Raw genomic sequence first — 13,855 nt, forward strand, 5'->3', positions numbered from 1 at the left:
AACCAGAAAAAAATTTCTACATTTGATGGATGTGTCAGGGTAATGAAATGTTGAAATGTTCCAAAAACATATTTTCTTTTTGTCTCTATAGAAAAGATATTTTTGGCCATTTTCTTCGAATGTAAAATGAGAGAGAAAGAAAAAAAATGAAGCGTAATTCAAGCGTAAAAACAACAATAACAATAACGAAAAAAAACGACGACAGTTTTTGACATTGGCCCATTTCCGAGTAAATATATCTTCGTTATTCAATTTTTCATTTTCGCTTTCGTTATAGTAAACAATTTGATCGCCTACGCTTTTTTCTCTCTTTCGTATGATTTGATCCTGGATAACCAAAATAAAAAAAGAATGAGATTTCAAATTTGAAATTCACAAGTCTGAGTCATTTTTTATCAAAATTTCTTTGAATGTTGTGACATACGTTTAATGTATGTACGAGTGTGTGTGAAACATAAAAGAGATGACAATCATCATTGATCATCGCTGTTCATTATTGATCTTGACATTGATTGTTTCACTTGCCATTTTTGGAAGTTTTTCCATCGATGAAACAGAATTTGATGTTCAACCAAATTTTAATCTTGATCCACCCAAAGTGGCTGGCATGGATGGAATAATGCCGGAAAATGTTGGGAAACCAGCATCATTGTTGTTGAATCATCATCAGACACAACCATCCACAGCACCACAACCACAGAATGAAGTTCGTGATATTAGTGGTTGGGGCATGATCGGCAAGATTCATCCAAAAATATTGATCAAAGATCAGATGATAAAAGCATATCATAATCGACCATTGGATCCAAGATACATGCATCTACAAGGATATGGACAAATTCAAGATCCTGGACATCCTACAGCCGTTAAAAATCCAACCAATAATGGAATGAATAAATTATTCAATTTCTGAGCCAACGAAAAAAAATTGTCAAAAATGTAGCTCACGTCGCCATCTAGTGAATCGAAAAAACAAATTCTAAAACAGATGTCCAGATAAAATTTACTTTTTTTTGTATTTATTAAAAAAAATTTGTAATTAATAACAAATTATTGATTTAGTCAATTGATTGCTAGTTTGCAAAATATCTTTTTTTCAATCATTTTTTTTTATTTGTTAATTTGAATTTCTTATTCTCTTTTTTATCGGATGAATAAAGACTAGGAGAAATGATTTTTTCTTTTTCAAATTTCAAAACTGTATAAATCTTGTCAAAGTAATTCAGATAAATATAATTACCGTGTGTTATGTTGAGAAATCAATAGAATCTGATTGAAAAAATGGACATTCGAATTTGTGATGGACAAAAGAAACTCGGTTGTGTGTTTGGATGTGTGTGTGCAGTTCAAGGGTGATATAATAAAACAGTGAAAGGATTATGTTCAGAGAATGAATTTTAAATCAAAAAAAAAACGAACAAACAAACAGACAGAATATATAAAAGCGAAATAAACAGAGAAAGATTATTGCATATTGCTAAGTTTTAACCGGCGATTTTTTCATGTTTTTCAGTTTGCAAAAAACTGTGTATGTGTGTCATTGTCATACAAATAAAATTGATAAATAAATAATTGAAATTCAATAAATACAATCGATTTATATGATCATTTAAATAATAATTATGAAGATAATGATGATGATGATGATGATGATGATGAGAAGAGAGACAGAATGCGAAAAGTGTGACCAGAATTACTAATAAATTTTTTGAATAAATTCTACAGAATAAAGATTCATGATTTTCTAAATATCATGTCATCAGAATCAGAACCAAATAGGTAATATTTATTCCATATGATGATCATCATGTATTTTCATTATGATTTGATGAACAATAATATCGTTTATGTGCCAAATATGAATTACGGTATGTAAATGAAATATTACATGCACTACAATATTTACTATCTATATCATTATTATTATTATTGGTCAGCGTCGTAGTCGTTGTTGCTGTGTTACCTGTTGTTGTAATTGCATTGGATAATGGACTTTTAGCAGCAGTGGATGATGCTGATTGATTAAGTTTTTGTTTTGAATCTATTTTCATTGATACATTATTATTGGTCGATGTAGATGATGGTGGTGGCGATGATGATGACGATGACGATGATGAATAATCAATTGCTGACGATGTAGCAATACAACCATTCATTAATTTATTTGGTGTAGGTGATTTGGATGATTTACCTGGTATGGTGTTAATCATATCGGTTGTTTGTTCGGTACCAATTGATGATAAATCACCATCACCACCACCAATAAAATCAACACCCATTAATACATCTATAGCTTCTTTTACTAGTTGTTGTTGATGTTGTTGTTGTTGTATCGATGAAGCTAACGATGTACCATTGATTTCTTTATGTACCAATTTAATATGTCTAATAACATTTCCTTTATAATTCGATGTATATGGACAGAATTGACAATTATGATTCTGGATTTGCTGTTGTTGTAAAGCTGATTGTGATGAGGATTGTTGTGATGGTGGTTGATTTTGACTATTTTCACTAATCAATGGTGACACGCTTGATGTTTTCCTTAATTGTGATTGTTGTTGTTTTTGCTGTGGTTGATGTTGTTGTTCACCAATAGCTTGTTGTTGATGCTGTTGTTCTTTAGTTCTTCGAGCTGCTGATTCAAGATAATTGGAAACAGTACTACGAATAACACTATCGAATGTTTCATTGCTTGAAAGTGATGCATTCGAATGACATGATAATAATTGTGCATCAATATTATTACTACGACGTCGTTGCCGAGAAGGATTCGTCAGAGAATTTCCATGACTTGATCTGCGACCAACTGATGGTTCAGGTAGATCAGTATTCTGTACAATAAAATCTTCTTCAAATGCACCGGTCGTTGCTAATTCTTCCGTATGGACCCGTACATGAGTACGCATTCCACGCATTGTGTGTCCTTTGTAGCCACATATAGTACATTTATATGTTTGCAACGAAGATGTCGATGGTGTTGTATTGGCTGGTTTTTCCGGTTTCTGTTCCAAACGCAAATCAGCACTACAAACATGTGCAGCCAACGTTTCGGGACTAACATAGGATGCTTTACATTTATGACAATTATAATCACCAACAATTAAACCATTGTTGGTCATTGAAGCACCGGTTTTGGCTCCAACAACAGCCGCAGCAGTAACTAATGCATTCCATTGTTGAGATAAGGATGTTGGAGAGGTAAAATCCAATAGTGCTTCCGCTGCCGAAGTAGTTGGTGTTGCAGCAGCTCCAAGCGATGCGGCTGCAGCCAATAATTGTGGAGTTAATAATGATTGTGGTGTTGGAACAGAAACAGATGGAACTGGTGAAGTTGGCAATGGACTTACAACGGTTGCCGGTGATATGGGTGCCGCATTTATGACAGCAGCCGTAGCAGCAGAAGCTGCAACTGCTGCTGCGGCTGTTGATCCATTATTATTACGTTTCAAACAATAATAAGTTTGATGGGCATAAAGATTGTCATATGAAGTGTATTTGATACCACAGGCAGCACAAAAATATTGAAAGACAGCCGATTGTTTATTTGGCGAAAGCAATGCAGCAGCAGCGGCCGGACTAACCGAAGCAGCTTCACGTGATGATAGCATCGATGGTGATGTTGATAATGAAAGTGTTTCATCAGGATTCAAACTGGATGTTTTCAGCGATGATGGTCCAATCAGTTCGGTGGGCACGTGCAAATTCGATGCGAATTTCGTAGAAGGTGTATAGGATAATGATGAAGAATTGGATAATGCCGACGATGGACGATTGTTTGTCGGGATAATACTGTTGACACCGGAATTACGTGAATCATTCGGACTAATAGATCGATTAATCGATGATGAATCATGATTTCTTCTTGAAGCACAATACAGTTTTTTATGTACAAGATAACTTTCGTGTTTGTAGAAAACAATATTACATTCATTACAACGTGAATTACCTTGTTTCACAACGACATCAACATGTGGTGATGAAAAATCGGTCGATTGCTGTATTGTTGGATTATTATTCGGATTTGGAATCGATGTTTTTGCAACGTTTTGATTCGAACCGGCATTTGAACCAGTCAATGCAGCCATAGCCATAGCTAAATATTGAGCAAGTGCTGGATTGTCACAGGAGGTTAATGCAGCTGCTAATTGATTTGATTGATGGCCACCGGTGAACAATTGTGATGCCAATTGTGAAGAATCTGATGCTGATGAAGGTACAAGATTTGCATTTGCATGTGGTGCAGCGCCAACCACAGAATTCATCGATTGCATCATTGCAAATTTCTGTAACAAATTGTTCATGTGTTCTTGGAATGTTTGCTGTTGCTGATCCTTATTAGTTAACGACGATATTGATTCTTCACAATTTTCATTTTCCATTTCTTTTTTCACTGGAGAATCATCAGTGTTTATAATCATCATACTGTCCTGATTAACCGATTCTGATTTCGAACGTTTTGTTACAGGTGAACCACTAGACGACAGATCTAATGGTTGATCAGGATTCGATTCTGAATGGGAACGTTTATCTAATTTTTTTCGAGAAAAGAAAACATATTAGAATTTGAATTAATAAAGAATGTTTGTCTTACTGATATTGGGATGATGATGAGATTTTTCACTAGCAGTGCATTTTTTTGTTGATGAAAAATTTGTTGATTTTAGATTAACAGATTTACGCATTTCATCAAATGTTGTTATAAATGGTTGCATTGATGATGATGATGATGATGATGAAGGATCAAGACCAAGAGGAAACATTAATGATGATCTGGATGATGGAGCCAACAGTTTAAGATTTTCCACAATTGAAACATCTAGATTGGCAGCTAAACTTGGTAATGGTTCAAATGAATTGGTAACATTGTTGAAAGAAAATGGTATTAGAACCAAAGGATTTGCTGAGAGTACAATATAAATTGGTGTTGTATTATGAATGGATTCATTAATTTGTTGAGCCATTCCATTAATCGGTACAATTGTTGATGATGATGATGTACCACCGGGCAATAGGCCAGGAAATAGTGAACGAAAGTCCGTATATTTATTACATTCATCCATAACAATATCATTCGCGGATTCATTAGGATTATTATCTTGTAAATCATTTGGCAAGATACGTGGTGGTTTACGTGTTGATATTGAATTCGATGATGAATTTGGTGATGATGATGAAAATGATGATGGTGGTGGTGATGAACCAATACCGGATGATGTTTGTGAATTGGCCAATGATGATGATTTACTACTAGTATTACTACCACACGTCATGTTGTTCTGTTGTTGTTGTTGTTGTTGTTGATTATTCTGATTGTTGTTATTATTATTATTAGAGTTTAATTGATTAACAATCGATGGTGATATTGTTGTTGTAATGGTCGATGATAGTGATGATGAAGATGATGACGATGACGATGAATTGATTTGTTGTTGTTGTGAATGTGTCAAGTGTCTTGTTGAACAATATAATTCTTTATGAACCTAAAGTGACAAAGTAAAAATGAAAGACGAAAAAAAATAGAAAAATTATTTTTCTGTTTTTCTGGATGAAAAATTCGGAAATTAATCGATTTATATAAACAATAAAAAAAAATATAATCATCATCATCATCGTCATCATCATCATATCATGTCAAATTCATATGTCCGCAAAAGGAAATTTGAAAAAGAAAAAACACAACACAACAAATAAACAAACAACACAAATAATCACATTTGTTGCACATTTTTTTTCATTCATAAAAGATAAATAAATTGAATGATGATGACAGCGACGATTATTTAAATTTTATATACCTAAAAATGGATTGATAATTGATGATTTGTCGACAAAACTGTATGTCTATATCATTGGGATTTTTTTCCTTTCATTTTCTATCAAATTTTGTCTGTCAATGTTATACTGTATATACACTGAGAGATCGATATCAATGATCGCTATCGATTTTCGTCATTATTTTGAAAAAAATTCATTGAAAGAAATTATTATTAATTATCTGGCTTTTATAATCTAACGATTGATGATTATTTTTTCAACAGGGGTATATCATTTGATGATGATGACAATGACATTGGCGCAATTATTATCACCATAATCCTCATCATCATGGCTAAGAAAAGAAGTACATCAAAGATGATAAATCATATTGAAAAACATAATCGGCAAATAAAGAAGAAAAAGAGAAAAAAAAATCATTTGTAAATGATGGCCATTTGGGATAATATCATCATCGGATCATCAAATTTTCCATATTTATAAATATTCCAAATTTGGTCTATTAATTGAAAATTGGAAAAAAAACAACATTCATCATCATGAGTGTATTAATTTATCAATCATCATTATTATAATTATTTGGATAAATGGATGAAAAAAAGAGAAAATAAATCCAAATAAGATAAATCCCATCAATATAAAAGATGATTGTATCAGATATAGAGTGAAAAAATGGATAAAAACAGTCACCACAATCCACAATAACAATAACAAGTTTTCAATTGATCATCATTTATAAACAAAAAAAAAATATTCAAATTCCGGTTCAGCAAAATATTTACCACATTCGATTGAATCAAACTGTTTAAAGTCTCATTTTTGGTCAAATACAACAAATGATCAATCATTTAGAGAAACAAAAATGCAAGATTTGAGTTAGGTGTTGGCCAATTATTTATTTTAAATAATGGTGTGATTTATCAATGTAAATCAATCAATCAATCTTCATTATCATCATTAATAAATCATATCTAATATCTAATAATATAAAATAAAAGGTCGAAGATCAAGACATATATAAATAATCATCAGCCATTCAATATGAATGAACGATTGATATTTATATGTCAGATGATTGTGGTCATGTGACATAATGTATTTTTTTCTCGCTATAGGATAAAAAAAAATTGTCGACAAAAATATAATTAGGTTTTTTTTTTCACTATGGTTATCATTATCATTATCATCAAAATTCAAATCAATCAATTGATCGATCAATCAAATTTTGATGATGATGATAACATCTTCAATACTTTTTTTATAAAAAAAAGACAATTTTTTGCTTGCAATGTTGTCGTTGTTGTTGTTGATAAAAATGATGATATATCGTATACAAAAAAACACCATAGACAGATTATTAACCCTAGATGTGTATTTTAGTTTGCGCGCGAGTTTATAACCAAAAATAAAAACATTGATTAATTGTCTGTTTGTTTGTTTGATTGATTGATTGATCACGGCTGATTTTTCGTTTTCATTTGTAATCGATAAATTTTCTTTTCTGATGGGGATAATTATAATGGTGTGGATCATCATTTCAATTAGAAAAATGGATCAAATCATTATTCCAAAGGGCTGGATCGATTGTGCTTTTTTTTTATTATGATTATCATGGCTGTGGTCTGATTATGAGAGTTGTGTTTGTGTGTGTGTGTGTGTTTTGGGGTTGATCGAAGCGATTGATTATTTTTTTAGACTTTATCGATCCTATCGATCGAATGAAAATGATGAGATATGATATTAATATTGTGAATGCAAACGTTGGCGGCCACATGATCGACCGAAAATTGTCAAACGAGAGAAAAAACGACCAAATGATGATGAATATCAAAAAACGAACGAAAAAATAAAAAAAAATTATCTTTCATCGATCCGATCATTATCATTCTCATCATCGTCAAGTTGACCACGCATAATATCGCGTGCTACATATAATGATGATGATGGTATTGAAATATGCAAATAATGACTAAAATATCAAAAATATTACGGCGAAAAAAAATCAATCAATAAATCAATGGACAAATATTGAGCTGGAAAAAAATGATTTAACAAATCTAAATCGATCATATGATGATTGATTTAATCAATCTAATCTCTATAGATTATTGTTGTTGTCATCAATGAATGATAAATAATCATTTGATTTGATTTTTGATTGATTCTGATGATATGGAGATGGATTAAATGGAAAAAAATCTTTTTTTTTCATCTATATACAAACAATTGATCAATTCAAACTACTTGAAACGCAAATGCATACAAGAATGGATTAAGAAAGCCATATATTAATGTTTATATTCATTGTGTTATTGTGTCATCGTTTACAGTGATTTTGGATTGTCAAGATTTTTTTTTAATGCTAAAACATTGTATTGATTGATAGTTTTGATGGCGGTTACGTGAACATCATCTAAACAACAATCCATAGAGAGATACATCCTGCCTGATTATGTGATGATAAAAAAAACAAATAATTGAAATAATGAAAACAGATCGGACAAATTTTTGAACAGGAAAAAAACGTTTTTCATCATGATTTCGTTGATGATATTGTTCATGGAATCAATTTCTTTTCATTTTATTTGTTATCAATATGAAACCGGAAGTAATAATGCAATCAGTTAATCAGGAAAGATTGATTGATTGTAACGGCATCCGGCTCGATCGGATAGGATTAATGTGATTTTCTGTTATCACATATCACATTTTAGCAATCGATTATAATATCGAATCGAATATTGATATCTATCGATACAATAAAATTTATGAATTCATTTTCAAATTCTTTGGTGAAATGAAGACAAAATTCTCTCGCTCTCACAAACATTTGAAATGACTCAATTGATTAATTTGATTGGATAATGAAATGATGATGAAATGTCCAGACTATCCAATGATTTTCATTTCAATATACAAAATTATCATTGATCATCATCAATGATAATTGGATTTTTTTCTCTTTCTTGCAATCACGAGCAAAAAAAACGAATGATAATTATTGAAAAAAAACTTAATTCAAGCAAATGTACGTAATGATTTGATTATCAAATCAATTATTGGATAAAAAAATGATCATAATCATCATTATATTATTAATATTCATGTGACTTAACATAAAGGGCGTTACATTCACACACACACTCACAGATAGACACAAGAAGACATACCTTATAGGTTTTACTTGACATAAATTGTATATTACAAGCAGAACAAAATCGATGTCCAGGATCATCGATAATACCACCATGATATTGTGATTTTACTAAATCAGCCGTGGATGTTGTAATTGTATTATTATTGTTGTTGTTGTTGCTTTCGGACATTGATGAAACCGATGATGCTTTTGATGACATGATTGTTTGAAATAGTGTTTGTATTAGATCTGATTGATTTTGATGAATCACTGGCATATTGGTTTTAGATCCTGTATGATCCAATGATGATCGTGATTTGGTTGATGATGATAATTGATCAGAATTATTATTTTTACTGCTAACATGTTGGACAGTAGACGAATCATTTGTATTATTATGGCTCATTATCTGACTACTACCGTTCAGATCGGTAGTTATAATTGTATCGTCATCATCATCATCATTGCACATAAGTTCAGTGAAACAACCACCACCATTCAGTTGTTTATAGATGAATGATTGAAGAATCCGTCGTTTATCATCCTCATTAAGCATAAAGAATGTTTCTTGAAAATTTGTTGAACAAGCAGCGGCGGCAGCCGCAGCCGCAGCAACTGTTAATGCATTCAATGATTGATTATTGGACATTGATTGTTGTTGCTGTTGTGGTTGTACAGTTTTCGTTGTTGTTGAAGAGGATGTGGATGTTGATGCTTTCGTTGTTGTTGTTGTTGTTGTTCCATCAATGAGATCATTCAATGTATGATTAGGTTGTTGATTGTGTTGTTGCTGTTGTTGTTGTTGTAGTATGGAAAAATTTTGAAACATTTTACGAAAATTTTCATTATCAAAATAATTCAATAATTGATCAATGGGATTGTTGTTGTTTTTCTGTTGACCACCAGCATCAATAAATGATGATTTATTAGAATAATCATCAATAATTTTATTATTTCGATTATTTTTGGATTGTTTACGAATCGGTAATTGATTATCACAGTTATCATCGTTGATCATTGAAATAGAACCATCATCGCACCACCACCACCACCACCACCATTATTATTATCTTCAAATTCTTCTTTTAATTCTACTTTCATTCGTTTAAGAATTTCAGATGGATCAAAACTATTCATAAGTTCATCATCATCAACGTTATCGTCGTCAAAGGTACCACCACGAACAGCAATGCTTTCATCACCATCATTATTGTTGTTGTCCATCATGGATGACAATGATAATCTAACATTTTTTTGATTTTGTTGATTATTATTATCATCATCATTATCATCATCAAGAATGACAGTATCAGCAGCAGTAGCAGGAACAATAGCATCCATAATTGTTTGCGATGATAATAATAATTCTTCATCATTCAATCCATGAACTCGATTGATTTGTGATTGTTTTGTAATAATGGTTTTATTACTTTTATCACCACCACCATCATCAACATCATCATTATTATCATTATCATCACCATAAACAATTTCAGTGTTGTTGTCAATTTCTTTGTCTTTAGAATGTTTTTGTTGTCCTTCAATTTGTTGTTGTTTTTGATTTTTATCGCAAGAAGAATCATCGATAGAATTACGATTTTTATGACGATGAGATTGATGGTTTACATGCAATGACGATGATGTAGTAGTTTGTGGTTGTCGTCGCTTATCATCATTATTATTCGAATTCAATGAGATCATCTTTTTTCGGATTAAATTTGAATCATCAATTTTTGTTTTCGATTGTTTTATTGTTAAATGTTTACTTTCATCCATCATCACATTATTTTCATCATCATCATCATCATCAGCGTCGATCAATAATGTTGACTTTGACTGATGATTGAAATGAAGATCCGATTTTTTTTGTGTCTTGGAATGTTTTGAATGTTGTTTACTATTATTATTGTGGTTATGATGATTGTCACTGATTTCTTCATTAACAACAATTGAATTAACATCATCATCATTGATGGTGGTCATTGTCATCATTTTTGATGTTGTTGTTGTGGCCATTTTGTTATTGTTAAATAATAACTTATCATCATCATCATCATCATTGTCGCCATCATCATCATCGTCGTCTTCGTCAACATCACCATCATCATTATAATCATTATCATTATCATCAACATCTAAATCACTAATATTATCTTTGTCCTTGTTTTCCGTTGTTTCATCAGCATCTATTAACGTTTGTCTATTATCAGCATCTTTTTGATTTTTATTCTCTTTATTTATTATTGATGTCGTTGTTGTAGATCGTTGTTGTTGTTCGGTAATTATCGATGTCTGATTATCATTCACATTGACTAAATTCTCTGGTGATGATGATGAAGACGATAATGATGATGCTGACGTTGATGATGATAGTGTTGTTGAAGAATTATTCATTGATGATGATAATGAAGAAGATGATGATGCAAACAAGGGTTTCGTCGAAGAAGATTGTGTCAGAGATTTATTTAAATTTGTTGAATGTGGATGATGATGATGATGGTGGTGGTGATGGTGATTGATTTTCAATGATGATGATGATGATGAATATTTTGCCGATTTAAAATGAAGATGTTGTGATGATCGATGTTGTCGATTTTGATGATGAAATGTTGTTGTTGAGGATTTCGTTTTGTTCGTTGAAATAGAAGAACTTTGCTGTTGTTTTTGTTGATTACTTGAAGTATTCAGACCAGAATCAGAAGATGATGAAGAAGATGATAGTACAACACCAGAATCACTACCAATTTTATCATTCGTCGCGCTAATCGATGACGATGATGGTGATGATGGGGTTGATGATGGCGATGTGGCTGTTGTTGTTGTCGTTGCTACTGTTTGAAATTTATTAAAAGAAACAGGTGGTGGAACCATTGAAACCGATGATGATTGTGATAAAATCATCGATTCGGCCATTGTTTTCTCTGGTTCCGTTTGTTGTCGTTGTTGCTGCTTTTGTTCAGACAGTTGGTTATCAACACTATGGGATTCGATTGTTTTATTGCCGCCTATAGGTGGTAGTGCCGTTGAATATTCTATATTTTGTCAATTGAATTATAAACAAAAATTAAAAATCAATTACTAATGATGATGATTACAATTCAAATATCTGTATATCGTTCGATAATTGTTTATCACCTATTTTATTATCAATATCCATTGATCCAAATACTATTCTTGGCATATATGCAACAACAACAAAAATTATATAAAACACACGGCTATAACGAAATACAAAATAGATGTTTGTGTGTGTGTGTGTGAGTGTGTGTGAAATATAATTATTATATTTAAACAACAACAACAAAAATCAACCAATCTATCCATGAATCACATGCCTGATCAATCATTTATCGATTAGATCGAATGGATTCATCATCATTATTATTATTATAAATTATATCGATTTTTTTTTCTTGATTTTTTATTGATTGTGATTGATAATCAAAAAAAGAAAAATTATGCGATCATAATCATTGAACCGATTCAATTGTACATAGAGTACATAAATATACACAAACACAAACACCCTACTCTGTTAACCAATAAATTTTTTTCATATTGATTTTTATCGAAAAATCAAAATCAACCGAAAAACAGTCAATTGCTTAAATTGATGGGGTACACTATAGAAATATCACCAACTGATCAACTACGACCTGGTGTGTTTGGCTAGTTCTACCTTCTACAACAACCTGATGATGGTGTTTTTGGAAAAAGACGAAGAAAAATTGATGATATGAACGGCAAAGATATTAATTTTGTAACAAATAATCATCAACATCATCAAATTTGATTTTCGTCTCGTGAATAAAATCTGTCATATTGTTGATATGATATAATTATTGATTGATTGAATGGATTTTTTGCTTTATTTTTAGATATTATTTTTGTTGTTATTCGGTCTATCATTGATTGATTTGATTTATCAATCAATTATCATATGATAAAATGAATTGAATGTCTAGTAAAAATAGTTTCAATATCAATCTTACGATGGCGCCTCGCTCATAATAGTTAGAAAGATGATATATTTTAAAAAATTTTAAAATTTCATATTCCAATACTTACAAAATTGATTTTTTGAATGCAAGAAAAAAAAATTTGAAGAAAACAACAAAAAACTTTTGAAACAAAGTTGAATAAAAACACATACACAGAGAGAGATTTATGAGGTTTGTTGAGATCATCGAATCAATTTAAAAAGATGATTCGTTCATTCATTAAATTAGTAATTTAATTGGAAAATTTTTCAAAAATCAAGTAAACACAAACAAACACATGAAAATGAATGTAATCGTATTGCAAGAGAGAGAGAGAGAAAGAAAGAAAACAAGTTTTTTCTATTTATTTTTGTTTTAAAAACATAATGAGAAAAATCAACGAAATAAAACAGAGAAAAATTCGCGCCAAACACGGCAATTTGGAACAGATAAAATTTCAAAAAAAAAAAAAAATTTCTGCAAATATAAACAACACATGTGTCCGTGTGTGTGTGTGTATGTGTGCTGACTATCCAATAGCCAGATTGCAACTGAAACTCTATAGTCTTGTTTGACGACGATAACGATGACGACAAAGTGTAGACTCTCGAACTATAAATTCGTATATGTGTGTGGTGAATGTATATGAATCTTTTTTTTTTTTTTTTTTGGTAGAAAAAATGGTCGTCTGCTTGCTACTGCTTCTTCAGCTGCTGCTGCTGTTGTTGTTGTTCGTTTTCATTCATTCAAACATTCTCTTTTTTTCAAATTCATTTTTTACATATTTCATGTGAGAAAAAATCGAGTAAACAAGTGAAGATAATCAAGGAATTACGCGATCAGAACAGAAGAAAAAAAATTGAATTATCACCATTGACATTATGGAATTCTTGTTTTTTCGGATATTTTGACTATTCGTCAGGATTTTTTTTTGTGAATCGATCCATATCGGGATTGTTTT

The 13,855-nt window shown here is 31.1% G+C and overlaps 2 protein-coding genes across 2 annotated transcripts; one reads left to right on the top strand and one right to left on the bottom strand.

Annotated features, from left to right (window-relative positions):
* Nucleotides 1–55: 55 nt before the first annotated feature.
* Nucleotides 56–3,663, top strand: LOC124498224 (uncharacterized). Its single transcript, XM_075729071.1, has one exon. The coding sequence runs from the start codon at nt 464–466 to the stop codon at nt 911–913; it is 450 nt and encodes a 149-aa protein (XP_075585186.1). The 5' UTR covers nt 56–463; the 3' UTR covers nt 914–3,663.
* ush (Zinc finger protein ush) lies at nt 1,091–13,477 on the bottom strand. Its single transcript, XM_075729070.1, has 4 exons — nt 12,983–13,477; nt 8,949–11,946; nt 4,595–5,483; nt 1,091–4,531 (listed from the first exon to the last, which is right to left on the bottom strand). The coding sequence occupies exons 2-4, from the start codon at nt 9,930–9,932 to the stop codon at nt 1,806–1,808; spliced, it is 4,599 nt and encodes a 1,532-aa protein (XP_075585185.1). The 5' UTR covers nt 9,933–11,946; nt 12,983–13,477; the 3' UTR covers nt 1,091–1,805.
* Between the last annotated feature and the right edge of the window lie 378 nt (nt 13,478–13,855).

The sequence above is a fragment of the Dermatophagoides farinae genome, chromosome 3, assembly GCF_024713945.1.
Source record: "Dermatophagoides farinae isolate YC_2012a chromosome 3, ASM2471394v1, whole genome shotgun sequence".
Classification (NCBI taxonomy): Eukaryota; Metazoa; Arthropoda; class Arachnida; order Sarcoptiformes; family Pyroglyphidae; genus Dermatophagoides; species Dermatophagoides farinae.

What these genes read in the sequence shown, in the direction of transcription:
- LOC124498224 (XM_075729071.1), top strand. Translation starts at nt 464, where the DNA reads ATGACAATCATCATTGATCATCGCTGTTCATTATTGATCTTGACATTG.
- ush (XM_075729070.1), bottom strand. Translation starts at nt 9,932, where the DNA reads ATGATCAACGATGATAACTGTGATAATCAATTACCGATTCGTAAACAA. An exon ending in TGTCAAGTAAAACCTATAAG is followed by an intron (nt 5,484 to 8,948) that starts GTATGTCTTCTT and finishes TTGTCACTTTAG; the next exon opens with GTTCATAAAGAATTATATTG. An exon ending in TCATCATCATCCCAATATCA is followed by an intron (nt 4,532 to 4,594) that starts GTAAGACAAACA and finishes GAAAAAAATTAG; the next exon opens with ATAAACGTTCCCATTCAGAA.